This window comes from Gopherus flavomarginatus, chromosome 11, assembly GCF_025201925.1.
Source record: "Gopherus flavomarginatus isolate rGopFla2 chromosome 11, rGopFla2.mat.asm, whole genome shotgun sequence".
NCBI lineage: Eukaryota > Metazoa > Chordata > Testudines > Testudinidae > Gopherus > Gopherus flavomarginatus.
The window spans coordinates 14,446,916-14,474,737 of record NC_066627.1 but is presented as its reverse complement, the minus strand read 5'-3'; the positions used below and the strand labels follow the sequence as shown (position 1 = coordinate 14,474,737).

General features: G+C 41.0%; 1 protein-coding gene and 2 pseudogenes across 1 annotated transcript; 1 reads left to right on the top strand and 2 right to left on the bottom strand.

Annotated features, from left to right (window-relative positions):
* Positions 1 to 211: 211 nt before the first annotated feature.
* LOC127031273 (olfactory receptor 10A7-like) lies at positions 212 to 8,277 on the top strand (annotated as a pseudogene).
* A 3,757-nt stretch (positions 8,278 to 12,034) lies between these two features.
* LOC127030838 (olfactory receptor 10A4-like) lies at positions 12,035 to 13,015 on the bottom strand (annotated as a pseudogene).
* A 7,058-nt stretch (positions 13,016 to 20,073) lies between these two features.
* On the bottom strand, positions 20,074 to 21,033 carry LOC127030837 (olfactory receptor 11A1-like). Its single transcript, XM_050917560.1, has one exon. It carries the CDS (start codon positions 21,031 to 21,033, stop codon positions 20,074 to 20,076), a length of 960 nt encoding a protein of 319 aa, XP_050773517.1.
* Positions 21,034 to 27,822: the final 6,789 nt, after the last annotated feature.

Below are 27,822 nucleotides of genomic sequence, written 5' to 3'. Positions count from 1 at the left end.
TAAAGAACCCAGGTACAGATCCTTAAAGGTATTTAGGTGCCTAACTCCCATAGAAATCAATGGAAGTGAGTCACTGAAATATCTTTGAGGACATAGGCCCCAACTCTCATAAAATGTCCATTGGAGAATGTGTGTCTTTTACTGTTTCTCTTTATTTCCCGCAGTAGGTCATTTCTTCACATGATATCTAGGTATTTATTGTCTGCCATTGATGAAATACGCAAAGGAATCAAGAAGGGGGAACCTCACTATGGTGACTGAATTCATTCTACTGGGATTTTCCAACCACCATGACCTGCAAGTGCCTCTGTTCTCCATCTATCTGTTCATTTACATTATTACCCTGATGGGGAACATCCTCATCATCCTCATCACCATAGACACAGCCCTCCAAACCCCTATGTATTTCTTTCTCTGAGTCTTATCCTTCCTGGAGATCTGCTACACCTCGATCACCATCCCCAAGATGCTAGTGGACTTCCTTTCAGACAACAGGAGCATTTCCTATGTGGGCTGTGCTGCACAAATGTACTTCCTGCTCTTCCTTGGAATCTCTGAGTTCTTCCTTCTGGCTGCAATGGTGTACGACCGCTATGTGGCCATATGCAACCCATTGAGGTACAGGCTCATCATGAACAGGAGGGTCTGCCTTTTCTTGACAGTTCTCTTTTGGTTCTGGGGTAATGTGGTGTCCCTAGTACAGACAGACTGGGTTTTCACCTTGCCATTTTGTGGGTCCAATCAGATTAACTATTTCTTCTGTGACATTCCCCCATTGATTAAGCTTTCTTGCACTGACACCTCTTCATATGAAATGCAGTTGTTTACAGTTACTATGCTGGTCAACTTCACTCCATTTTCTCTCATCCTTGTGTCCTACATGGTTATTATCTTAACCATCTTAAAGATGGCTTCGGCTGATGGTAGACACAAAGCTTTCTCTACCTGCTCCTCACACCTCATTGTGGTGACACTGTATTATGGGAGCAGTGTCCTGATCTATTTAAGACCTAAGTCCATTAACTCACCGGACAGCAACAAAGTGCTGGCTCTGATGTATACAACCATCACCCCCATCTTGAACCCTATTGTCATAAACAGATAGCTAAGGGTTAATGTTCTTTTACCTGTAAAGGGGTAACACCAGTAACGTGAAACACCTGACCAGAGGACCAATCAGGAAACAAGACTTTTTCAAATCTGGGTGGAGGGAAGTTTGTGTCTGAGTTCCTTGTTCTTTGTCTTGTGCCTGTACTCTCTCAGCTATGAGAGGGATTTTTCTGTCTCCTGCCTTTCTAATCTTCTGTTTCCAAGTTGTAAGTACAAAGAGATTGTTGTTTTTTTTTGTATTTACATGTGTGTAGTTACTGGAGTGTTTTGAATTGTGTTCTTTTTGAATAAGGCTGTTTATTCATATTTCTTTTAAGCAATTGACCCTGTATTTGTCACCTTAATACAGAGAGACCATTTTTATGTCCTTTTCTTTCTTTTTATAAAAAAAATGTTTATTTTTAAGACCTGTTGGAGTTTTTCTTTAGTGAGGACTCCAGGGAATTGAGCCTGTAGCTCACCAGGGAATTGGTGGGAGGAAGAAGTCAGGGGGAAATCTCGGTGTGTTAGATTTACTAGCCTGACTTTGCATGACCTCTGGGTAAGAGGGAAGAGAGATTAGCTATCTCGGTACTTGTGTTTTCCAGGACTGGAACCAGGGAGGGTGGAGTCCCTCTGTTTAGATTCACGGAGCTTGCTTCTGTGTATCTCTCCAGGAACCCAGGGAGGGAACACCTGGGAAAGGAGAAGAGGGGGGAAATGGTTTATTCCCCTTTGTTGTAAGACTCAAGGAATTTGGGTCTTGGGGTCCCCAGGGAAGGTTGTTGGGGGGAGCAGAGTGCCCCATAACACTCTAATTTTTTGGGTGGTGGCAGGTTTACCAGGTCCAAGCTGGTAACTAAGCTTGAGGGTTTTAATGCTAACACCCATATTTTGGACGCTAAGGTCCAAATCTGGGAAATATGTTATGACACCTATAGTCTACAGCCTGAGGAACAATGAGGTGAAAGGGGCTATGCAGAGATTGTTGTAGGATAGGCTGAAAGGAAAAATATTTTCTCAAAGAAAATAATTGGGATACAGGTCTTGTTCTGAGATCAGTTATCCAACTGTACAAATCTTGAGCAGTTACTTTGATGTGAATGCCATTCACTGCTACAGTTGATGTAGTGTCCAAAAACTGCAAAATGAAATGCACAAAAATGTTGAAAACATTTTGTCAATTTTCAGGGGGGGTTGAAATTAGAAATTTTGTCCAGAAAAAGGCATCATAGTTTCAGAAATGTTGATCATGGATACTGCTGCTTGAAACACACATTAAAATCACAAAAACTCATCTACATTTAATGTGAATATGGATGGATTTCTTTTCATCTTAAATCAAAAATGCAATGAAATATGTTGTTGAAAAAGCTAATTTTAGAAAACATGATACATTGTTCATCTGCTGCAAGCTAACTATTTTGAGAATGATTTTGAACAAAATTTCATGAAATTGTAGAAAATGAGCATGAATAATACACTATAACGTACAATAGAAAATTTAAAAAAAAAGACAAAAATAGGTCCATTTGAAGTTACCAAATGAAAGTCAGGGATGGTGCTTCCATTAGGCAACCCTAAGCAGTTGCCTAGGGCTCCAGGATTGGGGGGGGCGCATTTTGCACGCTCCCCACAGAGTGCACGGGAGCTTGCGGTTCTGCTCCCGTCGTGCTGCCGAAGAAGGACCCTCTGCCGACGTTTCGGCAGCAGCTTAATGACTGCCGCTGTCGCCTGCAGCATTTTGGCAGAGGGACCTTCTTCATCAGCGCGATGGAAGCAGAACCAGAAGCTCCCGCGCGCCCCGTGGGGAGAGCGCAAAATGCCCCCCCCATTCTGCCTAGGGCGCCAGAAACCCTGGCGCTGCTCCTGATAAAAGTAACTTCATTTGTTTTGTAATTTTTTCATCATTTCTACTAAACCCAGAGCAGAAAATGAAATGAAAAAAAGGAGAGTTTTTTAGCACCGAAAAAATATTCACAAGCCCATCAGAAAAACATTTTCAATTTCATTGCAAATATAATTTCCCCATCAAGACTTTTCTTGGTGTCATTTTCACATCCTGTTCTTCAGGGTGTAGCTCAACGGCTTCAGCATGAAAGGTGACTGTGTTGCAAAGCACAGACAACACCCTGTCATTATTCAGTGAGTAGCTGGAGATGGGCCCAACTTGGGTGTCGCAGAATAGGAGGAGGAGGGTCAAGTGAGACATACAAGTGGAAAAAATTTCAGAGTCCACTTCGTAGAGCATATCTCAGGATGGTGGAAATGAGGTACACATAGGAGAGGACTATACATAGAAATGTTACTCACCCTATGAAGATCTTGAAAACAAAGAAGTTGATCTTCTTAAGGTAGGTTACTCCATGCAAGAAACTTACTTGATTTCATTGGGCAACCGTGGACAGTACTGTACATAAATAATGTAGACAGAATCAGGACTTTTCTCTGAATTCTGGTGGTGCTCAATTAGGGAAGTGTGTACCGAGGCATTACAAACAACACACACAGTTACTGTATGAATCGAATAAAACCAGGGACATGGGGAGAATAGTGAGGAAACTTATTTCTTCTCTTCCAAAAGCACAAGTCTCTTCTAAATGAGAGTAATGAGCCCTCCTTTGGGACTAGAGTACAGAAACCCAACATAAATCCTAAACTGTAGCAGAGAATGTACACAGGCTGAGGATCGATCCTGAGTAATTTTCTTGCTTTCCTGAAGAAATAAAAAACTGCAGTTACATAGGTGCCCCTCTTTGGAAATGACATTAGCCATCCCTAGGACTCCATATAATAATGTAAAATCTTCCCACAGCCATACAGATTGGGATATGATGTATTTATACTGGAAGTTGGATGGGACAAGGGTTGTCTTTTTGCTCCGGTTTTGTCCAGAGAATAGAACAATGTGGTCCTGGTGCATGATCAGGACACATAGATATTATCTCAGTTCAAAGAAAGAAAGAAAGAAAGGAAGGAAGGAAGGAAGGAAGGAAGGAAAGGTGTCCTGTAAGCAACGCAAACCAGAACCTACCACTCTTGTAAATCAGACAGACATGGTTCCATGTCTGACAGAGTCTGGCAATCAATAAAGGGAGAAACCAGTATCTTGTAATTAACTTGAAGGCAACTGAGAGTTTGTATTGTGTTTTAATTCTTTATTTGTAGAAAGTGATTGTGTAGCATTAATGCTAATGATGAAGTATTTGTCCTCTTTTTATTTAATTGTTATCTTTATTTAATTATTTTTAATTCCCCATGATTTTTAGAGATCTCAAACACTGAATTAAGTCATTGCCAATTACATTTTAATTTTAGACATAGCTTCCTGATTCTGGAAATCTAGAAGTGTTAGTGATAGGACTGTCTACTTTATCAGACATTTATCCAGGGCTCAATTCTGCAAAGGCATATGAATAAGCCACCTCATGTGGCAAAGTTTTCTAGATTGTAGCGGTTGGCTTTAAGTGAATCCTTACGGATGTTGTTTTTTTCCCTGAAATCCAAGGTGTCCGGGTTGTGGGCTCTGCGGCCTCTTTATTCATGAAGACTTTACATCTGTCTTTAGAATGGAAGTGGGTGCATGAAATAAAAAGCTTGTTTGTCTCTGCATAGAGACATGACCCCTGTCTGTGTAGTATGATCGGTCATATCACTGGGTTTCTGCTGAGGGTTACACTCTCATATCTATAGGATATATTCAGGGGTAATTCTGTGCTTAGACCTAGGCAATTCATGAGACCCAGAATCTCTTACTGCTCCCAGTAGCTAGCTGTGGGACCTTGATGGAGAATCGCTTCTTGCCTCTCTGTGCCTCAGTTTCTCCATCTGAAAAAGAGGGGTAAATACTGACTTGCCACAGCCAGAGGTTGTGAAGCTGGCACAACTGATATTAGTTGCTCCGAGAACCTGAGTTGGAAGGTGCTGTATAAATATTAGGGGACATATTTTAATACTTTCAGCCTGAATGGGACCTTGTTCCATAAATAATCACATTGGTTTCTGTGGAGTTGCTCAAGGAACAATTCAGATAGTAATCAGTAAGGGCTCAAAGAACTGGCTAGTTATTCATCATTACTATTATCACAAATAAGAACAAGAACAATGCCTTATACCTTTTTCAGGGCTAGTCTAACAAATTAATTTCTGTCCTGGAAGAAATGAATAATTTCAGAATTTGGTTTTACCGCACATCAGGCCAAAAAGTCAACACTGCAGATTTTTCAATGAAACAATATATTCTGAAATATAGCATATCAATAAGGTAAAAATGTCAGGAGGGTTTAATAAGTTGAAAATTATATTATATTATATTATATTATATTATATTATATTATATTATATTATAGTTAAAATGATAAAGATTAAATCATTTTCCTCCACAATATGAATTTCCCAAACAGATAAAAATAAAACATTCCAAGTGAACATTCAGATTTTGTTTGATCAGCATTTTCTTACCAAAAACATTCATCTGAAATGTTTCAATCAGCTCTACTCTCCTTTACAACCCTCTGCATGTCTAACTATAGTTCTTATATTGTCTGGCTGTCATATGGTGACATACTCCAAGTCTCTGGAAGTTTCTTCATATTTTAGATTGTTTAATTCCCTTTCCCCACAACAATATTCATATTTTCCTCTCTCCTTCTTTACTATCTCCAGTTTTCTATGAGCCTTTATTTAAAAAAAAAAAGCAATCAATTTTAGCTCTTGTCCATATATAATGAAAAAATAATCAATTCATTTTTACTTGAATTATCAACAGTTATTTAGGAATGTCTTTCATTCAATAATAAGAATATACATTTGCATATCCATACCACCCGCTACTTGAGGATCTCAACGTGGTCTATACATGAGTTAGGATCTGAGGCTAAAATACGGAAAGAGCAAGTTAAAAATTGCTTACACAAGTAAGAGGTCTTCAAGTGAGCAGAGACTGATGAAATACATGCTAGAATACTCAAGGATCTGACTGAGGAGATATCTGAGCCATTAGTGATTATTTTTGAAAAGTCATAGAAGATGGGAGAGATCCCATAAGACTGGAAGAGGGCAAATATAGTGCCCATCTATAAACAGAGGAGTAAGGAAAACCTGGCGAACTACAAATCAGTCAGCATAACTTCAGTACTTGGAAAGATAAAGAAGCAAATAATCCAGCAATCAATCTTCAAACACCTGGAAGATGATAAACTACTGTCACTACCAAGAACAAATCATGTCAAACTAAATGACAGAGTAACAAGGCTTGTGGATGGGGGGAAGCAGTAAATGTGGTATGTCCTGACTTTAGCAAAGCTTTTGATACTGTCTCACATGACCTTCTCATAAACAAATTAGGGAAATACAACCTAAATGGAGCTACTATGAGGTGGATACATAACTGTTTGGAAAACCATTCCCAAAGAATAGTTATCAGTAGTTAGATCTTGCTGGAAGAGCATAATGAGCGGGGTCCTGCAGGGATCAGTACTGCGTCCAGTTTTGTTCAATATCTTCATCAATGATTTAGATAAAGGCAAAGAGAGTACACTGATAAAAATTGTGGATGATACCAAGCTGGGAGGGGTTGCAAGTGCTTTGGAGGATAGGATGAAAATTCAAAATGATTTGGAGAAACTGAAGAAATGGTCTGAAGTAAACAGAATGAAATTCAGTAAGGACAAATGCAAAGTACTACACTAAGGAAGGAACAATCAGTTGCACATGTACAAACTGGGAAATGACTGCCTAGGAAGGAGTACTGCAGAAAGGGATCTGGGGGTCATAGTAGATCACAACATAAATATGAGTCAACAGTGTAACAGTGTTACAAAACAAACTAACATCATTCTGGGATTAGCAGATATATTGTAAGCAAGACACAAGAAGCAGTTCTTCCACTCTACTCTGGGCTGATAAGGCAGAGTACTGTGTCCAGGTCTGGGTGCCATATTTCAGTAAGGATGTGGACAAATTGGAGAAAGTCAAGAGGAGAGCAACAAAAATGATTAAAGGTCTAGAAAATATGACCTATGAGGGAAGATTGAAATCACATTAACTATTTCTTCCGTGATATTCCCCCACTAATTAAGCTTTCTTGCATTGACACGTCTCAGTATGAAATGCAGTTGTTTACTGCTACTATATTGGTTATCTTGACTCCATTTTCTCTCATCCTTGTGTCTTACACTGTAGCAGGGTGAACACCCATTCTAGCCCTGGAGGGGTTGGAAAAGCCCTGCAGAGGGCTGGGGCTGGGCAAGGGAGTAAAACCCTGGCTAATTGGGGGAAGTGACTGCAGCTGGGGCCACTCCCCAAACTAGGCAACTGGGCCTTATAAGAAGGCCAGGGAAGCCAGAGAGAGGAGTCTCACTCTGACTTGAAAGGGAGACAGGCCTGGCTGCTGGGGAACTCACCCAGGGGACCTAGAGGAAGGCAGGGCTGGGGGAAGGCTGTAGGAGCTGGAAAGCCCTAGGTCAGTAACTTCTCAGGCTGCAGGGCCTAGTTCTAGGCCTTCTAGATGTTGGACTTCCAGAGAGGCAGCTGGAGGGTGGGTAAAGGCAGCCAGTCCAAACTCCCTGTTGCCTGTGATGATCGGCTGATAGACTGCAGTCTGCCCCAGGGAGCGGGGGCTAAACAGAGGCTGGCAGTAGCCATGACTGAGGTGACATGGGGGTAGGGGGTGGGGGGTTCCCCTGGGGTGAGGAAACCCAGAGAAAGACTGTGGGGTACTGCAGGTGGGGAAACCCAGAGAAAGACTGTGGGGTACTGCAGGAGGCAGAACCCTGAGATAAGGGCACTGGGGTCCTGGAAGGGACATGGGGGGCCAATGGCAAGCAGATCACCAGCCTGCAGAGGGTGCTCCAGGGTCTAAGAGCTAATTCCCAAGGACATCCAGCAGGTGGCGCCGTAGGGGTGAGTCTGCACTGTGCTACATACACCTTTATCATCTCCACCATCTTAAAGATGGCATTGACTGAAGGCAGACACAAAGCCTGCTTCATCTGCTCCTCACATCTCATTGTGGTGACATTGTATTACAAGAGTGGCAGCCTTATCTATTTAGGACCCAAGTTCATTGACTCACCAGACAGCAACAAAGTGCTTGCTCTCATATACACAACCATCACCCCCACCTTGAACCCCTTTATGTATCGCCTGAGGAACAAGGAAGTGAAAGGGGCTCTGAGGAGACTGTAGGGGGACAGGATGAAGAGAAAAATATTTTCTCACAGAAAGTAATTTGAGCACAGATCTTGTTCTGATATCAGTTACACAACCATGCAAATTTGGAGTAGTTCCATTGACAACAATGGCGTTCAATATTACGGTAGAACTAGTGTCCAAAAACTGCAAAATGTAACATGCAGAAATGTTGTTAATATTTTGTCAATTTTTGAGGGGCTTGAAATTAAACATTTTGGCCAAAAAAGTCACCAAAGTTTCAGAAATGATGCTAATCTCTGTAGCTGCTTGAAACAGAAGAATTACAAAAACTCATCCACAATTCAGATTAATATGCATAGATTTTTTTTCATCTCAGCTCAAATTTACAATGAAAAATGTTGAAAAATTTGATTTTGGAAAATAATGTTGATGTTCTGTATGTAAAATCATTGTATGTTAGACGATATGTGCACGATTGTCCTCTAATTACGTGTATTTATTATGAATGACTTGCCTAGATCTGGGAAAGAGATATGAACAGCATTAGGCTGCACTGGCATGAAGGAAGGGGCTGAATCATGACAAGGATGTTGAATGTGGAGTAACACACTGATTGTCTCAGACACATTGTATAAATCTCTCAATAAAATAATAAGACTGGTAGCAGCAGAGCAGGTGAAAATGATGTCTGGTCACCAGGGGTAAAAGTAAGTCAAGACACTTACTGGTATGGGGCCAGGGTGGCTCCGGCCCCCAGAAGGGGCAGGGCCTAAGGCAGAAGGGTGGGGCCAGGGGTCAGCCACCTGGGGCCCCTGTGTTGACTTAAAGGGCCCAGGGCTCCAGATACTGTTGTTGTGGCAGTGGCAGCAGCGGCCGTAAACCCAGACCCTTTTAAATGGCTGGCCCCAGGGCAGCTGCTCCCTCTGCCCCCGTCCCACTACGCCCGTCAGGGGGAGGGGCAGGGACCTTAAAGCACTGCCATAGAAAAGGACGGTGCTTAAAGCGTTGTCATGGCAGCACTTTAATGTCCCTGCCCCTTTTGCCTGCCCTGTAGGCGGCCCTACTGGTAAGGACCCTACCAGCAGGGCCACCTACAGAGGAGCAAAAGGGGCAGGGACAATAAGGTGCTGTTGTGACAGTGCTTCAATGTGGGCTAGGTATGGGCCGGCACAGTTCTTACCGGTGTGCCGTACTTCCCCCTACTGGTTCACTTTCACCCCTGCTGGTCACCAAGGCCCAGATCCACAAAGGGACTTAGCGTCTCAAGATGAGATTTAGGCAGCTTTAGGCACCACTGCAATCCATAAACACCTATTCTGCTGCCACTAAACTCTATAGGCACCTAAACTAACTAAGGGCCAGATTTTTAAAGTATTTAGGTGCCTACTGGGATTTTCAAAAGCATCTTAAAACCCACTGAAATCCATACCTTTAAAAATCTGGCCCTAGGCACCTACGTTTGTACTGTCAACATTTCCTTACTGCCTAAATTTCTGCCTCTAGGCATGGAATGCCCATTTGACACCAAAGCTGCAGTGTGATCAAAAACCTGTGAAGATTGGTGTCCCTAGCCTGTCTCACCTGAGGAACCTTATCCACTAGGCAGGCTTTGCATGAATATAATGGTCCAAGGGAGACATGGGATAAAATGAAGTAATAGCAGTCTCTTCCATTATAAAATTTAGCCTAGCAGTTAAAGAACCACTTGGGCTGTCAGACACCCAAATACAATTCCCCTCTTGGGTCAATCAGGAGAAGGAATCTTCCAGCTCTGAAGTGACTGCCTTGACTACTGGGGTACAGAGTCATTTTCATTAGCTATGAGGCCCAATGCATATTTAATTGCTTGTACAAAGTGGAACAGATTCAACAGGAGAGACTGGAAGAGCACTGTATCAGGATTTCCTTTAATTAGGCTTGGTAAAATTCAATTTTTTTTTTTATAATTTTGATGCATAATATTGATGTTTGTTTATAACAGGGTTTCTCAAACTGGGGTCGCCACTTGTGTAGAGAAAGCCCCTGGCAGGCCAGGTCGGTGTGTCTACCTGCCCCGTCTACAGGTCCAGCCGATCGCAGCTCCCACTGGCTGTGGATCACTGCTCCAGGCCAATGGGAGCCATGATCGGCCGGACCTGCAGATGAGGCAGGTAAACAAATTGTCCCGGCCCACCGGGGGCTTTCACTACACAAGCAGTGACCCCTGTTTGAGAAACTCTGGTTTATAAGCATTTTTCTATTTTTATCAATTTACATTATCACAGTTGTGCAACATCATAGGATTTAAGTATTTTTTCTGATTGTTATCAGTTTAAATGTTCATAGTTGTGGGAAATAATGGGAGGACAAAGACAAGAGTGTGATCATTATTTTAATGACAAGAGACATTAATTGCAAAAAGTTAAAGCTTTATAATCACTAAAACAGAAACTGAAATCACATGACAAAATATACAAGGTAGGAATCCTTCAATTAAATTCTAATAAGTTCCCAAGCAGTAATTGTCTTACTTTGCCTATCCATAAATTTCTATTCTTTTCAAAGGAAATATTTTTGCTGTTTCGTGTGTGTAGGGTGAAATTGATGTTTACCGTCATTTACCAATAAAAATCTCACCCTTCAAACCTACCCTTAAGTCAGTGGTTACAGCATATAGCCAAAACATCGAAAACTCATCTTTGAATCCCTTCTACTTCTCGGGCAGAGAAGGGAACTAATCTGAGGGCATCTCCCATATTTTTGGTGAGTGCCCTGAACAGTGGGTTAAAGCTTATAAGAGAAGTTGCCTCCTCTCTGTGACATTTTGTGTGCAGTCAGGCCTGCTCTAAGAATGCCTACTGGATGAAGTACAGCACATGTTGGGCCCATGGATCTTGAAAGGCGCCTTGTGAGGAAATTGACCATTGTAGCAGTGGAGATATGTCTCCAAGTTTTGCATCTGTTGTTATGGCAGGGGCTGGTGCTGCTTTGTTTTGGTGGATCCCGGTGGGGAGCTTCTGATGATGAGCTTGGTGATGTTGAGGGGTTGTTTTGAAGGCCAAAAGAAGGAGTTTGGGAAAGATTTCTTTCAGGATGTGGCCCCCAGTGAGTATGCATTGTAATTTTTTAAATTATACTTACATTCATAAATCTGCTAGACAACAAAAAACATGTTTTTAATAAAGACACTGGATTTCTGGCTCATTATAACCATCTGTAACTCACTAACCCCACTTTGCCCAATTATTGTAGAAGTGTTAACTGCCTACCTCACCTTCAGTGATTTTTGTAACATGTATTAATGTCTTATCTATTTCACCCTTGTACTTAGCTGTGATTCTCTGAGTACCTTTCTCCGACCTGAAGAAAAGCTCCATGTAAGCACAAAAGCTTGTCTCTCTCACCAGCAGAAGTTGGTCTACTAAAAAAATCACCTCACCCAACTTGCATCTTTAATATCCTGAGACAAACATGGCTACAACAACACTGCAAACAAGGTATACCTCATGTAGACCATCTGAACTGTGGAGAAATTCATCGCTACTTAAATCCCTAAAATCACTTCCCATCTTGCAGTGCAGCTCATTTCACTCACATTACCCCAGGAAGATCCAGGGTCCATCCAGACTATATCTTATGAGTCATCCTATACCTGGCCCCGCAGTCCATACTTCTAAACTTGCCCTTTCTCACACTTAGGGTCTTACTATTGGTAATAGAACAGCTCTAATAATTAAGGACGCCCACATGAGCCATGGTTTGCTACACTGCATCGCATGATGAGCTCCCTTTCTACATATTTGATTGCAACTTACAATAAATGCCTACCACATAGTTGGTGATTGGTTATAGAAGTCATAGTCTTACTTAGAGCTTTTCTCAGGGCTTCCTTGACCTCTTTGTTTCTCAAGCTGTAGATGAGGGGATTGGCCAGGGGAGTCAGGACAGTGTTGAAGACAGAGAGCACTTTGTTCAGGTCTCAAAGGGCAGCGGTGTCTGGGAGCATGTACACAATGATTAGGGTCCCATAGAAAATTGTGACCATGATGAGGTGAGAGGAGCAGGTAGAAAAAGCCTTTTGCCTCCCCATTGTGAAAGGGATTCTCAGGATGGTGCTGATGATACACATGTAAGATGTCAGCGTTAAGAGAAATGGAAGAAGAATCATTATGAAGGAGAGAAGGAAGATCACAAGAACTATCTTGCTGGTGTCACTGCAGGACAATTTGAGCAATGCGATATAATCACAAAAGAAATGGTCAGTTTCTTTGGGCCCACAGAAAATCATTTGTGACATCCAGCATGCTGTGTTGGTACTGACTGTGAAGCCACTTAGCCAAGACCCAACTCCTAGCTGGAGGGAAAACCGATCATTCATAAGGGCTGAATAATGCAGGGGTTTGCATATCGCTAAATACCGATCATAAGACATCACTGCTAGGAGACAACATTCTGTAGCTACCAGACAAGCAAAGCAATGCAATTGTACAATACAGCCCCCAACAGAAATGGTTCTTTCCCCAGCCAGGAGACTGGCCAGCACCCTGGGCAGAATGTTTGAGGTGTAGCATGTCTCCAAGCAGGACAAGTTCTCCAGGAAGAAGTACATGGGGGTGTGGAGGTGTTGATCAGCCACAACTAGCACAACAATGAGGATGTTCCCAGCCACGGTCACAATGTAGATCACTAGGAACAGGAAGAAGAGAAGAATCTGTAGTTTGAGGAGATTCCCAAATCCCAGGAGGATGAATTCTGTGACGCCTGTTTGATTTCCCCATTCAGTATCTTCCATGGGTTGTATCTACAGAAAATAACTCCCAGTAATAATTAAGTGAATTCTGTCACTGTTTGATTTCCCCTTACTCCGTTTCCCATGACCAGTCCCTAAAAGATAGTTAAACAAAACCTTTGCAATGTTATTAGATGAAGTTAGAAATTTAATACAGAGTCAATAATTTAAGCCTATAAAGATTATAATTTAAACTCCGATTTTCCCAGTGATTACTAATGTTATTTTTGACCTGATACTCCGGACAGTGAACATTCATTTCTTCATATCTCTGATGCTTGAGGCATCTGATATCAGCTTAAAAGTAACTTGACATTTCATTAGCCACAAACCTTGTTAATACAACCAATGCAATCTCCATTTCTTCCAACTTGAACTCTGGTCTTTTTTGTGGGCTAGAACCCACTTCATCAGATCTGATGAATGCCTGAGAGCTTAGGCCCAAATGCATTTGTTAGTTTCTAAGTTGACACAAGGACTCCTCATTTTTTTTTATGATACAGACTAACACGGATACCACTAAAACATGTTCTCTATCAGTAGAATTTCAATAACTTTCAAGAGCTACACAGATTTAAACCAGATGGGGATCTGACCCATTGACTGCAGTAGCATTGAATATCTGGCCCAGTGCATTCAAAAAATGAGACAGTCAAGATTTAAACCATTCTTTACAGTGGAAAATACCTCTCTCACATCTACTTAGTCTTCTTCTATAAGATTTACTGACTTTCCAATTCCTCCTTCAGCCTACAAGTAAAATATATATAATAGTATAGCTGTGAAGCTAACAAAAGTATAAAAGTCCCTCTGTTATCCTTCTTAAAGGTCAAGCTACTTATGTTTGAATCCCACTCTTCTAGCTGAATACTTCCGAATTTCTAAAGAGTTTTCTAAGAGCACTCACCTAGGATATATGGGATCATGGATATAGAGGCTGGCTTCTTCCTCACAGTGTTCTCAGATCTGTTAATCTGGATGGTATATTCTGCCTTGTAGTTTTTTTTAAGAATGCACAAAAGACTTTCTCGATTCAATATCTATCTGGGATAAATTATCTTTTCTGTGAGAGAATGAGATCTCCCTGGGCATTTCTGCTGCTGGGAATTTTAGACAGGTGGGAAGGGACCATTTATGAGAAACCCATCAAAGAGTGTATAAACAACAAGTTTAATGATGGAGAACATCTAACCTCAAAGGAAAATCATGCAGACAGTAAAACTCTTGACTTCAGTCTCTTCACAAATTTGATGAGATACACACCATTGTCCTGTCTATGCAATTTAACTGTCCCCCATCAACAAGGTTTCTGAGCACCTCAGAATATTAAAAGTATTTATCCTTTGAGCTGCTGTGAGATGTAGAGAAGAGTATTATCCTCAATTTAAACACAGAGAATTCAAGTAGAAAGAGAAAAGGGGCAGATTTACAAAGGTATTAGGCACTCACAGATGGACATAGGTATCTCAGGGGATTTACAAAAGTGTGTAAATGAGTTAGGTGCCTAAGTCACATTGACTTCCAATGAGTGTTATGGGACAAATATTTAAAGATATTTGGGCATCTACAGATGCAAATAAGAATCTAGTGGGATTTTCAAAAGGCCGAGGCACTTAATATGCAGTGAATCCCAAACCCTTTGCTGCCCCTAGAGTATAGCCACCCCTTCCCCATGTGCCACCCACTGTTGTCGGGGAGGGATAGCTTAGCAATTTAATTATTGGCCTGCTAAACCCAGGGTTGTGAGCTCAGTGAGGACGGAGAAACAGTAACAGGAAACTTGGAAATGGCAGAGATGCTTACTGACTTCTTTGTTTTGGTCTTGACCAAGAAGTCTGAAGGAATGCCTAACATAGTGGATAAGGGAGAAGCAGTGGACATGGTATACCTAGACTTTAGTTAGGCATTTGATACGGTCTCGCATGATATTCTTATCGATAAACTAGGCAAATACAATTTAGATGGGACTACTATAAGGTGGATGCATAACTGGCTGGATAACCGTACTCAGAGAGTAGTTATTAATGGTTCCCTATCCTGCTGGAAAGATATAACAAGTGGGGTTCCGCAGGGGTCTGTTTTGGGACTGGCTTTGTTCAATATCTTCATCAATGACTTAGATATTGGCATAGAAAGTACGCTTATTAAGTTTGCAGATGATACCAAACTTGGAGGGATTGCAACTGCTTTGGAGGACAGGGTCATAATTCAAAATGATTTGGACAAATTGGAGAAATGGTCTGAGGTAAACGGGATGAAGTTTAATAAAGACAAATGCAGAGTGCTCCACTTGGGAAGGAACAATCAGTTTCACACATACAGAATGGGAAGAGATTGTCTAGGAAGGAGTACGGCAGAAAGGGATCTAGGGGTTATAGTGGACCACAAGCTAAATATGAGTCAATAGTGTGATGCTGTCGCAAAAAAAGCAAACATGATTCTGAGATGCATTAACAGGTGTGTTGTGAGCAAGACATGAGAAGTCATTCCTCCGCTCTACTCTGTGCTGGTTATGTCTCAGCTGGAGTATTGTGTCCAGTTCTGGGCACCGCATTTCAAGAAAGATGTGGAGAAATTGGAGAGGGTCCAGAGAAGAGCAACAAGAATGATTAAAGGTCTTGAGAACATGACCTATGAAGGAAGGCTGAAAGAATTGGGTTTGTTTAGTTTGGAAAAGAGAAGACTGAGAGGGGACATGATAACTGTTTTCAGGTATCTAAAAGGGTGTCATCAGGAGGAGGGAGAAAACTTGTTCATCTTAGCCTATAATGATAGAACAAGAAGCAATGGGCTTAAACTGCAGCAAGGGAGATTTAGGTTGGACATTAGGAAAAAGTTCCTAACTGTAAGGGTAGTTAAACACTGGAATAAATTGCCTAGGGAGGTGGTGAAAACTTCATCTCTGGAGATATTTAAGAGTAGGTTAGATAAATGTCTATCCGGGATGGTCTAGACAGTATTTGGTCCTGCCATGAGTGCAGGGGACTGGACTCGATGATCTCTCGAGATCCCTTCCAGTCCTAGAGTCTATGAATCTATGAATCCTTGAGGGGGCCATTTAGGGAACTGGGGTAAATATCTGTCTGGGGATTGGTACTACTTTGAACAGGGGGTTGGACTAGATGACCTCCTAAGCTCACTTCCAACCCTGATATTCTATGATTCTATGCTGCCCCGCCTCAACACACTGCTGTCCCTAGTGCCCATTATACAGAATAGCTGTCACTTGCCTATCTCTCAACCTCTGCTGCAGTGTCCATTATACAGTATAGCCACACTTTCCCCACCCAATTCCTCTTTTACTCGCAGTTCCCATTACATAGTACAGCTGCCCCTTACTCACCCCTCACTGTCTCCAGGAACCAGCTGACATCTGGGCACATTTGCCCCTATTTATGATAGTCCTCTAAAGCAGAGAGTGGTAAATTAAAAGACATACACCATTGCTGTATGAGAAGAAAAAAGATTCCATTCTGTAGCAACAAAAGTGGCAACTGTAAAGTCTTGGGCAACTTATCCAGAGAAAGAGATCAATCTAGTGTTGATTAAAGTGTTATCCATGTATTTGAGGATGGTGACAGAGGTGAAACAGGGGCCTAAGAAGGATCAGTTAACCTGAAGAAGTACACTGAGGTGTGAAGATGGTGTTCAAGTATTAGGCCCATGATGGTAAGAATATTTCTCGTCATAGCTGCCAGGTAAACCACTAGAAAGGCCATGAAATGTAAAATCTGCAGCTCTCAATATACGGGGAAGCCCAGCAGAACAAACTCAATCACTATGGTTTGACTAGACATTTCCCGCATTGGATACAGTCTGTGGAGGAATGATGTGGGAAAGAAAGAAGGAAACAAACTGCTTATACATATTATGCACCAGAGAAAAAACAAAGGACATGATACATTCTAGGTATAATGTCCTAGATAATCACATGGACATAGAATGGAGAAAGGGAAAAGTATCTTGTTCAACTGAAAACCTTGACCCAACTTTCACTACAGTCTCTGCACTGCTCCACCGCACATATATAATTGGAGGGTAACCTGTTTGTCACCTCTACCCTATTTTAGCTTTCTAGGAAGCAACTAATGAATCTGTTTATTGAAAAACAGATATATAAAGATTAGAAGAATGTTCACAACATTTCAAAGGTATTATAATTCCATTCATTTCATGAGGAACACAAAGGCAATATAATTTCATAATGAAACAAGATGGCTGACACAGAGGGGAGACTTTTACTGAAATAATCCAATTACTTGACTGAAGATTGTGTCCTGGACCTGAAAACCTGATGGAAGGGCTGACATCAGAGACTCCAGCTTGCAATTCACCTGTCCAAAAGGTGTCTACCTTCATTTCTACCTGAAAGGAAAGCAAGAAGGGCTAGATTCACAGCAGGACTTAGGTGGCTAAATGCCAGAATCAGGTCCCACTGGTATTCAAGAAATCCCCACTCAACTGATGCTGAATCCTGTAGACACCAAACACACTTGGCACTAGCATTTTATGGTTGTCCAGAGCCTTCAAAGAGACAGCAAAGGAGACACTGGCCTTTCACATGGCCTGGCTTGCTGAGGTTATCACACCATAGGAAGGAAACTGTGCAAAACCCTGTTCAGGAGAGTGTCTGCCATAGGGATATGATGGCTGATGAGTTGAGAAGCTAGCAAGAGTGCACTTCGCAGGAATGTGTGTGTTTTTGTAATACTAGCCCTGTTTTTGCCTGGTGCTCTGAGCTTACAAGCAGGCAGAGCCTGACTTCTGGTAACTTTGCTTCTTTGCTTTATATCAGCAAAGCTTGACTGCTACTTTAGTTCAGGCCTTATGCCTCACAGCAAGCCTCTGATACAAGGATTTATGTCTCGGGCTCTCTGTCTACTACACTAATTATCATCTACATACAACACGCATCCTGCTGTCAGGACAGGATATTTCATGTTACAATCAAGTGTCTCGTAATCTTGAGCAGTACGTTATGGTCTATTGCAATTTATTTTTCTGTAACATCACCTATTGGCAGATCTTTTTCAGTAATCTTGTGACCTTACTGGCATAGGGCTATTCCTATGCCATCCATTCATATCAACCATTCTTAAGCCTATGGTCTAGTCTGGCTCAGCTAAAATCTTACAGGCCTCAGCCTGTGGGCCTTGTGTTCTACCCATGCTTTACTTATTTACCTAATACACACTCATCGCTCCGAAATAATTTTCAGTTTTTTACTCCTATTATCGTACAATTTAAATCTATTTAACATACATTGACTATAATATATGAAATAGCACATGAAATGAGCATAACACCAAATAACATAATGATAAAATGAACTACAGTCTGGTGACACCCAAGGGGAGATGTTAGAGGGCTTATTTCTTTACCCATTTACTTCCCTGGTTGTTCTTGTACAAAAAGAGAGCAACAATACCCAAAGTTCAAAGGTGCAAAGAATTTAATGTTTATTGGGGTGAACTTTCAGCAAGCAATGTTTTCAATTATCTTCCTCAGTGTCCCGCTTCTCAGCTCTAAAACCACAGAGCCTTGCCTGTGTCCCTGTTCCCACTCCCTGTTCCCATTCTCCCCCTTAGCAAAACATGATTCCAATCCCGCTCCTTACTTCCTGATTGACTGCAGACTATATAGTAAAACTTGAGCTCTTACCTAATCATTTTACTGAAATTTAACTAACCAGTTCTAACATATTTTAACATAATTATTTAACCAATTATATCCCATCACCTTAATTGGTTTACACCCAACAAAATTAATTATACAGCAGACAGAAACAATCACAGAAGCAGACAGAGATTATACAGACAAACAATAAGGAAGTGGAGACTACAGTGATAGAACAACAGAGAAATGAGGATTTTGATAAGTGAGTTCTTGCCAGACAGGATGGTATCAAACTAAGTTTTCTTTAAATTTTTTAGGCTCTTTCCTTTCTCTGGAGGTGATAGATCGGATCACCTTTCTAACAGCCCCAGATTCCCTTATTTCAGTGTGGCTGGTTTGGGATATGAGGATGTAACCATTCACTTTCCAGCTTATGGCTGCCCCTGCAGCTTAGCTAAAGGCCTTAGCTTAAGATCAGGGCCTCAGACTGTCACAGTGAGAGAAGGCCCTTACACAGGCAGACAATGATTGTGATTCTTTCTTTTATACCTCTGTAACTAGCAAAGTGATAAACATGTGCCTAAATTCGTAAAATATAGGCCTTTAAAGACAGGCATGAATATCTATATCTTAACAGTAGATATTACACATGTGGGATAAAATTCAAAGCCATATGATCAATTAATTTAACATGCCCCTTTGGCTTCCCCCTCTGCACTCTGCCCCCTAATCCATCACCTCTACAGGTTTGTGTGTGTGTAAGTTGGGACTTTTAAGGGTGTCTAGAGATAAAAAATCCCATTGAACTTCCTTTGAAACAACCCATTGACCTACCTTTCAGAAATTCCAGTTACAACCTATATTCATATGCCTCGTATATGGACCACTCACCTGAATAAGTAATATTCAAATAACAAGTGACAATCCCATATAACAATCATTTCAAATTTTATTTTACCTTAAAAACATTAATTTGGACTATATGAATTTTAGGAAGGCTGTGAACAAAATGCAGAGTCCAAAGGAAAGCAACAAAAATGATGAAAGGTTTAGAAAACCTGACGTGTGAGGAAAGGTTAAAAAAAACCTAGGCATATTTAGTATTGAGAAAAAAGACTGAAGGGGGAATCTGATAACTGTCCACAAATATGTTAAGGTGTGGTCTAAAAAGGAGAGTGATCAATTGTTCTCCTTGTGCACAGAAGGTAGGACAAAAAGGAACCGACTTAATCTGCAGCAAGGGATTTATGTTAGATAGAAGAAAAAAATTCTACCTATGATAGTTAAGGTCTGGAACAAACTTCCAACAGAGGTTGTGGAATCCCAGTCACTGGAGATTTTTAACAACAGACTGGTCAACACGTCTCAGGGATGGTCTAGGTTTACTTGTTCCTGCCTCAGTGCAGGTGGTTGGATGAGATGACCTCTCAATGTCCCTTCCAACCCTACATTTCCATGATTCTTATAAAAGCCACACATTTACTTAGAGCTTTTCTCAGAGCCTCCTTGACCTCTTTGTTTCGCAGGCTGTAGATGAGGGGGTTGAGCAGAGGTGTAACGACAGTGTAGAAGACAGAGAATACTTTATTCAGGTTTCTCAGTGTATCAGTTTTTGGTAACATATAGGCAACGATTAGTGTCCCATAGTAAATGGTAACAACGATGAGGTGTGAAGAGCAGGTGGAAAATGCCTTTTGCTTCCCAGTGGTGGAAGGGATTCTGAGGATAGTGATGATGATGCACATGTAGGATGTCAGAGTTAAAATGAACGGAATCACTGAGAATACTGAAGAGCATGTGAAAGCAACCACCTTCAGCACATGGAGATCACTGCAGGAGAGTTTTATTACTGGAATGAAATCACAAAAGAAACTGTTTATTTCTGTTGGACCACAAAAAATTAACTGTGACATCAATATTATTATTATGATCATAGCCAGAAACCCAGTTATCCAAGATCCAACTGTTAGCTGGAGACAGAATTTATCATTCATGAGGACAGCATAATGCAGTGGTTTGCATATCGCTAAATACCGATCATATGACATCATGGATAAGAGGAAACATTCTGTACCCACCAAAGCACCAAAGAAATATAATTGTATGATGCAGCTGCTAACAGAAATGGTTCTGTCCCTAGTTAGGAGACTGGCCAGCATTCTAGGCAGGACAGTGGAGCTGTAGCAGGTCTCTAAAAAAGACAAGTTCCCTAGGAAAAAGTACATGGGGGTATGAAGGTGCTGATCAGCCACAACTAGTGCTGCAATGAGGATGTTCCCAGCCATGGTCACAATGTAGATCACGAGAAACACCAGGAAGAGAAGGGTCTGCAGTTCCGGGAGATTCCCGAATCCCAGAAGGATGAGTTCCGTCACTGATTGATTTCCTCTATCTCTGTTTTCCATGAATGGTCCCTACAGAAAATTAAACAAAACCTCTACAATTGTACTTGATGAAGTTAGAAAATTAATACAGAGTCAATCATTATAATTTATAAAGATAATGTAAACTCCCCTTGTCCTGCTGATTACTGGTGGTACGTTTCAGCTGATACTTGAGACAATGGACATGCATGTTTTTGGTATCACTGATACTTGAGGTATCTGATGGTAGCTTAAAAGTGACTTGACATTTCATTAGGCACAAACCTGGTTGATACAACTAGTGCAATCTCCATTTCTTCCAACTCTAATTCTGATCTCATTGGTATCATGCAGACACCATGTTTTCCCACCTATTCCCATACACTTGTTTGGAAAGAATCCAAATCCCTTCTGAGTTACTGAAAACTGGCAGACAACTTTCTTTCTTAAGCAACCTGGGCCTGATTTTCAAATTTATTTAGGTAGCTGCCTAGGACTGGATTCACAACAGGATTCAGTTGCCTAACTGACACTTTATGCACCTAAATCCCAGAATCAGGCCCCACTGGAATTCACAAAATTGCCATTCAAAAGCTCCCAAAACCCAAAGACACCTAAACTTGTTCAGCACCTAAATTTTGGTTGTAAAAGTCCCCCAGGTGCCTATATTTCTGCCCCACAAAAGAGCAGACGATCCCAGTGGTTTTCTAGGCACCTAAAATTTGAGCACAGTGACAATATCAACAAGTCTTTGTGATTCAAGCCCTTTAGTGGAGCTTTCAAAGCTAGATGAGCTTTCTTGTGCACAGCCTACTTGGGAGTTTTTGAAAATTGCACTATGCACCTATATGCACCTTAAGGAGCCCATAAACTCCTTTGAAAATCTGACCCCATATCGTCAAAATGTTTTATATCAGCAGAGCTGCAATAACTTTCCAGAGGTACACTGGTTTACACCAGGTGGGAATCTGACCCCTGGACTGCACTTGCATTGGATATCTGGCCCAGTGAATTGAAAAATGTGACAGTCAAGATTTATGTAATTCTCTATAGTGGAAGATACCTCCCTCACTTCTACTTAGTCTACATTTATAAGATTTCCTGACCTTCCAATTCCTCATTCAGCCTACAAGTAAAAATACATAATAGTATACCTGTGAAGCTAACAAAAGTATAAAAACATGTCTATCATCCTTCTTAAAGGTCAAGATTCCGATGTTTGAATCCAATACTTCTAGCTGAATACTTCTGAATCTGGAAACAGTTTCATTATAACTGAAGCTCACCAGCTGGCATCAAGATGATATACACTTCAAATGAGAAAAATGCTTTCTTGCTGCCTTATTTTTCATTGAGCATGAGATTCTTCTGTGAGAGTCCTATGGACCAAGGAGATAAATCCCACTTGCTCACTTAGTCTGGGATTTTCTAAGAAGCATAAGAGATTTAGGCAGAAAGGGTAACATTTTCAAGAGTCTAATGGCCTGATTTTGAAAGGTACTTAGGCCCCTACTGGGATTTTTAAAAGCACGTATGTGCCTTAATGTGACTTGTTTCATAGTACTCCCAACTCAGAAAGACACAAAGGTGAGTTCTCCCATTAAATCCTCTAGCCCACAAACATTCCAAATCTTCTGAAATAACATGTCTAAAACCCTGTGTAAATTCCTGGTTGCCAGGTTGCTCTGAATTTCATCACAGATTCTAACAGGTGTATTAAATGTAACTATGAATTGGGAAACTAAAACGTTTTGCTGAACTTTTTGTGATTCTTTGTTCTGTTCTGTGATGAATAATGGCTTCCTGACAAGACGGAGAATATTGAATATCACTGAAATTGTTAAAATTTCCTTTGAAAAATTAAAACAAATACCAATTTTTGCCATCTTTCTGAAAATGTAAAATGATGTTTTGGGTTTATTGAGAACCACAAATATTCCTTTATTGGATATTCATTCTGTTTTGGAAAAAAAAACAAAAAGAAAAGAAAAATTCAGGGAAAGGTGTTGACAAAAACAATATTCATTTCTTTGACAATTTTGGTAGAAATTAAAATATTTTTGAGATGATCTAATGTTCAATATGTTAACTTCTTGCAAAAAGAAATGACCCCAAATCACAAAAAGAAACTATCCCAGGATTAAAATGTTGAGCAAGAAACAGGACTTTTTCAGAGCCTATAACTAACCAATCTCAAGATCTTCCCATGTCTACTGGACTCCATCCCAGGAATGGATGTCAAAACTTCTTCATGTTGAATATTAGTTTTCCAGGCTCGCATGTTTCTAAACATTTCAATTAAATTAACAAAAAGGCAGTGAGAGGAGACTCAATATTCACTCATGCTCCCTCAACTACATTCATCTATCACTACATACATCCAATATTCCCAGGTCAGCACTGGGTCTAAGTGAGAAACAGACAGAGTATATGAGAAGAAAGACAGACAGAGAGTGTCTGTAATATACCTCAATAAACAGAGCTGGTAACATTCTATGAGGGAAAATTCTGAAGTGGGGAGAGAATGAAGATGGAATGGTCTGTGTTTCATCTTCTCTAATGCTTCAAACCCAAAAACCACAAAGGGACTTAGGCACCTAATAAATCACTGGGATTCACAAAACCTGAATTTAGCATCCAGGCATCCTATAGAATGAATGGTGGGAGAGACAGGCACCTCGAAATGGGATTCAGAAAAGCCAGCTCACTCAGCGGGGACTCACTTAAGCTGTCAAAGAGAGGTGTAGTCTGTCTCGAGCACTCTTAGGGAGTGGGATGCCTGAGTCTGTGCTGGAGGGAAACATCGATGTGGGCTTTGCATTCTCAGCTGTGATCCCTCTTTAGGTCAAGGGATTCTTCTGACCAGAAGTAGCTCCCTCATAAGTTTTATCCTAGCAGTGAGAGCACTCACCTAGGATATATGGGACCATGGATCTAGAGGCTGGCTTGTTCTCACGGTGTTCTCAGATCAGCTGATTTGGATGGTATATTCTGCCGTGTTGTTTTTTATGAAAGCGCAAAAGACTTTCTCGATTCAGTATTTATCTGGGATAAATTATCCTTTCTGTGAAGGGGTGAGATCTCTCTGGGCATTTCTGCTGCTGGGAATTTTAAACAGGTGGGAAGGAACCATTTATGAGAAACCCATCAAAGAGTGTATAAACAGCAAGTTTAATGATGGAGAACATCTAACCTCAAAGGAAAATCATGCAGACAGTAAAACTCTTGACTTCAGTTTCTTCACAAATTTGATGAGATACACATCATTGTCCTGTCTAGGTCACCATTACCTGTCCCCTATCAACAAAATCTCTGAGCATCCCTCAATATTAAAAGTATTTATCCTCTGAGCTGCTGTGATAGGTAGAGAAAAGTATTATCCTCAATTTAAACACAGAGAATTCAGGTAGAAAGAGAAAAAGGGCAGATTTACAAAGGTATTAGGCACCGACAGATGGACATTGGCATCTCGGAGGATTTACAAAAGTGTGTAAGTGAGTTAGGTGCCTGTCACATTGACTTTCAATGAGTGTTATGGGACAAATGTTTAAAGATATTTTAGGCATCTACAGATGCAAATAGGCATTTAGTGAGATTTTCAAAAGGCCTAGGCACTTAATGTGCAGTGAATACCAAACCCTCAGCTGCCCCTACAGCATAGCCACCCTTCCCCACCTGTCATTCTCTGCTGCCCCTAGTGCCCATTATACAGTACAGCTGCCCTTTCCTCTCCCTCACTGTCTCCAAGAACCAGCTGACCTCTAGGCATATGTCAAGTATAATTCCCAATTCTGGACCTTAGCGTCCAAAATATGGGTACTAGCATGAATTCCCCTAAGCTTAATTACCAGCTTAGATTTGATAGGCTGCCACCAATCAGGAATTTTTAGGGCCTGATACCCTCTGGTCCCCCCAAAACCTTCCCAGGGGACCCCAAGACCCAGATTCCTTGAGTCTCACAACAAAGGGAAATAAGCCATTCCCTCCCCCCTCCCTTCTTCCTCCGATCTCCTTCCCACCCTGGGAACACTAGGAGATCGCCTGATTCAACTTTTTGAATCACCACACCGAGAGGAGGGTTACCTTCCCCCTCACCCAGAGGCAATACAAGCTGCGTGAATATAACACAAAGAGAAAATTTATCCTTCCCTTCTCCCCACCAATTCCCTTGAACCTTAACTAGGAGAAAAAAATTAAACAGGTCTTAAAAGCAAAACTTTTAATAAGAAAGAAAGAAAAAGTAAAAGATTTATCTCTGCACTTTAGATGGTAAACAGTTATAGGGTCTTTCAACTATAAACAATAGAAAGAAACTTTCTCCAGCAGAAACACAATTTAAGCTACTTCCAGCAAGTACACATATGTAAATGAAAAAAAAAACAAATTAAAAGACTATGACCGCCTTTTCTTACTCACAATTCTGAATAGATAAGAGACTGTAGCAGGGAGATTGGCAGAAACCTGGTTGCACCTCTAGTCCCGTCCAGGACCCAGAGAGAACAAAGCCAAACTCAAACCCCACAAACAAAGGCTTCCCTCCCATGAGATTTGAAAGTATCTTGTCTTCTGATTGGTCCTCTGGTCAGGTGTTTGGGGTCCCTGTTTGTTAACCCTTTACAGATAAGACAGACATTAACCCTTAACTATCTGTTTATGACAGCATATTTGCCCCTGTTCATGATAGCCCTCTAAGGCAGAGGGCTGGATATGGCAACATAGCAGACATATGCCATCGCTGTATGAGAAGAAAGAAAATTCCTTTCTATTGCAGCAAAAGTGGCAACTATATAGTTTTGTTCAGTACATCCAGAGAAATAGATCAATCTGGTGTTGATGAAATCGTTAGCCATGGGCTTGGGGATGGTGACAGACGACTAACAAGTGTCTAAGAAGGATCAGTTAACCAGGAAGAAGTACACTGGGGTGTGAAGATGGTGTTCAAGGGCTAGGCCCATGATGGTAAGAATATTTCTCATCTCAGCTGACAGGTAAACCACTAGAAAGGCCATGAAATGTAAAATCTGCAGCTCTCAATATACAAGGAATCCCAGCAGAATGAACTCGGTCACTGTGGTTAACTAGACATTTCTCGCATTGGATACAGTCTGTGGAGGGATGATATTGGAAAGAAAGAAGAAGGAAACAAACTGTTTATACTTATTATGCACCAGAGAAAAAGCAAAGGATGTGATACATTCTAGGTGTAATGTCCTAGATAATCATATGGACATAGAATGGAGCAAGGGAAATGTATCTTGTTCAACTGAAAACCTTGACCCAACCTTCACTACAGTCTCTGTACTGCTCCACCACACACATATAATTGGAGGGTAATCTGTTTGTCATCTCTACCCTATTTTAGCTTTCTAGAAAGCAACTAGTGAATTCATTTATTGAAAAGCTGATGTATAAAGATTAGAAGAATATTCCCAAAATTTTAAAGGTGTTATATTTCCTTTCATTTCATATGGAACTCAAAAGTGATACAATTTCACAATGAAAAGAAGATAGGTGATACAGAAGGGAGACCTTTACTGAAATAATTCTATTATTTGACTGAAAACCATCTCCTGGGCCTGAAATCCTGATGGAAGGGCTGACATCAGAGACTCAAGGTTGCAATTCGACTCTCTGCAAGGTAAGAGTACCTTTGTCTCTACCTGAAATAAAAGCAAGAAGGGCTAGATTCACAAAGGGACGTAAGTGCTTAAATGCCAGACTCAGGTTCCTGCTGGCATTCAAGAAATTCCTGCTCAGCTACTGCTGAAACCTGTAGTTACCAAACTCACTTGGCACTAGCATTTTACAGTTGTCCATAGTGTTAGGGGGCTTATTCCTTCATCCTTTCAGTGTCCTGGTCCCTCTTGCATGAACAGAGAGCAACAATATCCAAAGTCTGAAGGTGCAAACAATGTGATGTTTATTGGGGTGAACTTCCAGCAAGCATGATTCCAGTTTCCTTCCTTAGTGTCCCTGTTAAGGTTCCTTCCCCACTCTGAAATTTAGGGTAAAGATGTGGGGACCTGCATGGACACTTCTAAGCTTAATTACTAGCTTAGATCTGGTAACGCCACCACCATCCAGAATTTCAGTGTCTGGAGCACTCTCTGTCCCCCATAAACTTTCCCCTCCCTGGGTAGCCTTGAGGAATTTCACCAATTCCCTGGTGAACACAGATCCAAACCCCTTGGATCTTAAAACAAGGAGAAATTAACCATCCCCTCTCATTTCCCCCCACCAGTCCCTGGTGAGTCCAGATCCAATCCCCTTGGATCTAAAAACAAGGGAATATCAATCAGGTATTAAGAAAAAAAGGCTTTTAATTAAAGAAAAGAAAGGTAGAAGAAAAAACCTCTGGGAGAGATTAGCATAGCAGCTACTCTCACAGACAACAGATTCCAAACACAGAGGTTGTTCCCCTGGGCACAAATTTAGTTACACAAAGAAAAAATAGCCAAATACCCAATTATGATAATCCCCTTAATGGTACCAAGACAAGTTACAAAGAAAATAAACATAAAGCTATTTATCCCTTTCTAAAACTTACTACTCTTGATAAGAGGCTGGTTCCTTGACCTTTTTCACTCCAGCTGAAACTGAAACTCTAAACAAAGGAAAGACTTCCCTCCTTCCTTTTGAACCATCTTGTCCTCAGTTGGTTCCTCTGGTCAGGTGTTAGCTAAGCTAGGTGAACTTTTTAACCCTTTACAGGTAAAAGAGGCATTAACCCTTAACCAGCTGTTTATGACATGCCCCCCAAATCTCAGACAGTGTGGAACCACACTGGCGGTGATTTCTTCCTAATACTTTAGAATAAATAGATTAATAAAA

What these genes read in the sequence shown, in the direction of transcription:
- LOC127030837 (XM_050917560.1), bottom strand. Translation starts at nt 21,033, where the DNA reads ATGGAAAACAGAGATAGAGGAAATCAATCAGTGACGGAACTCATCCTT.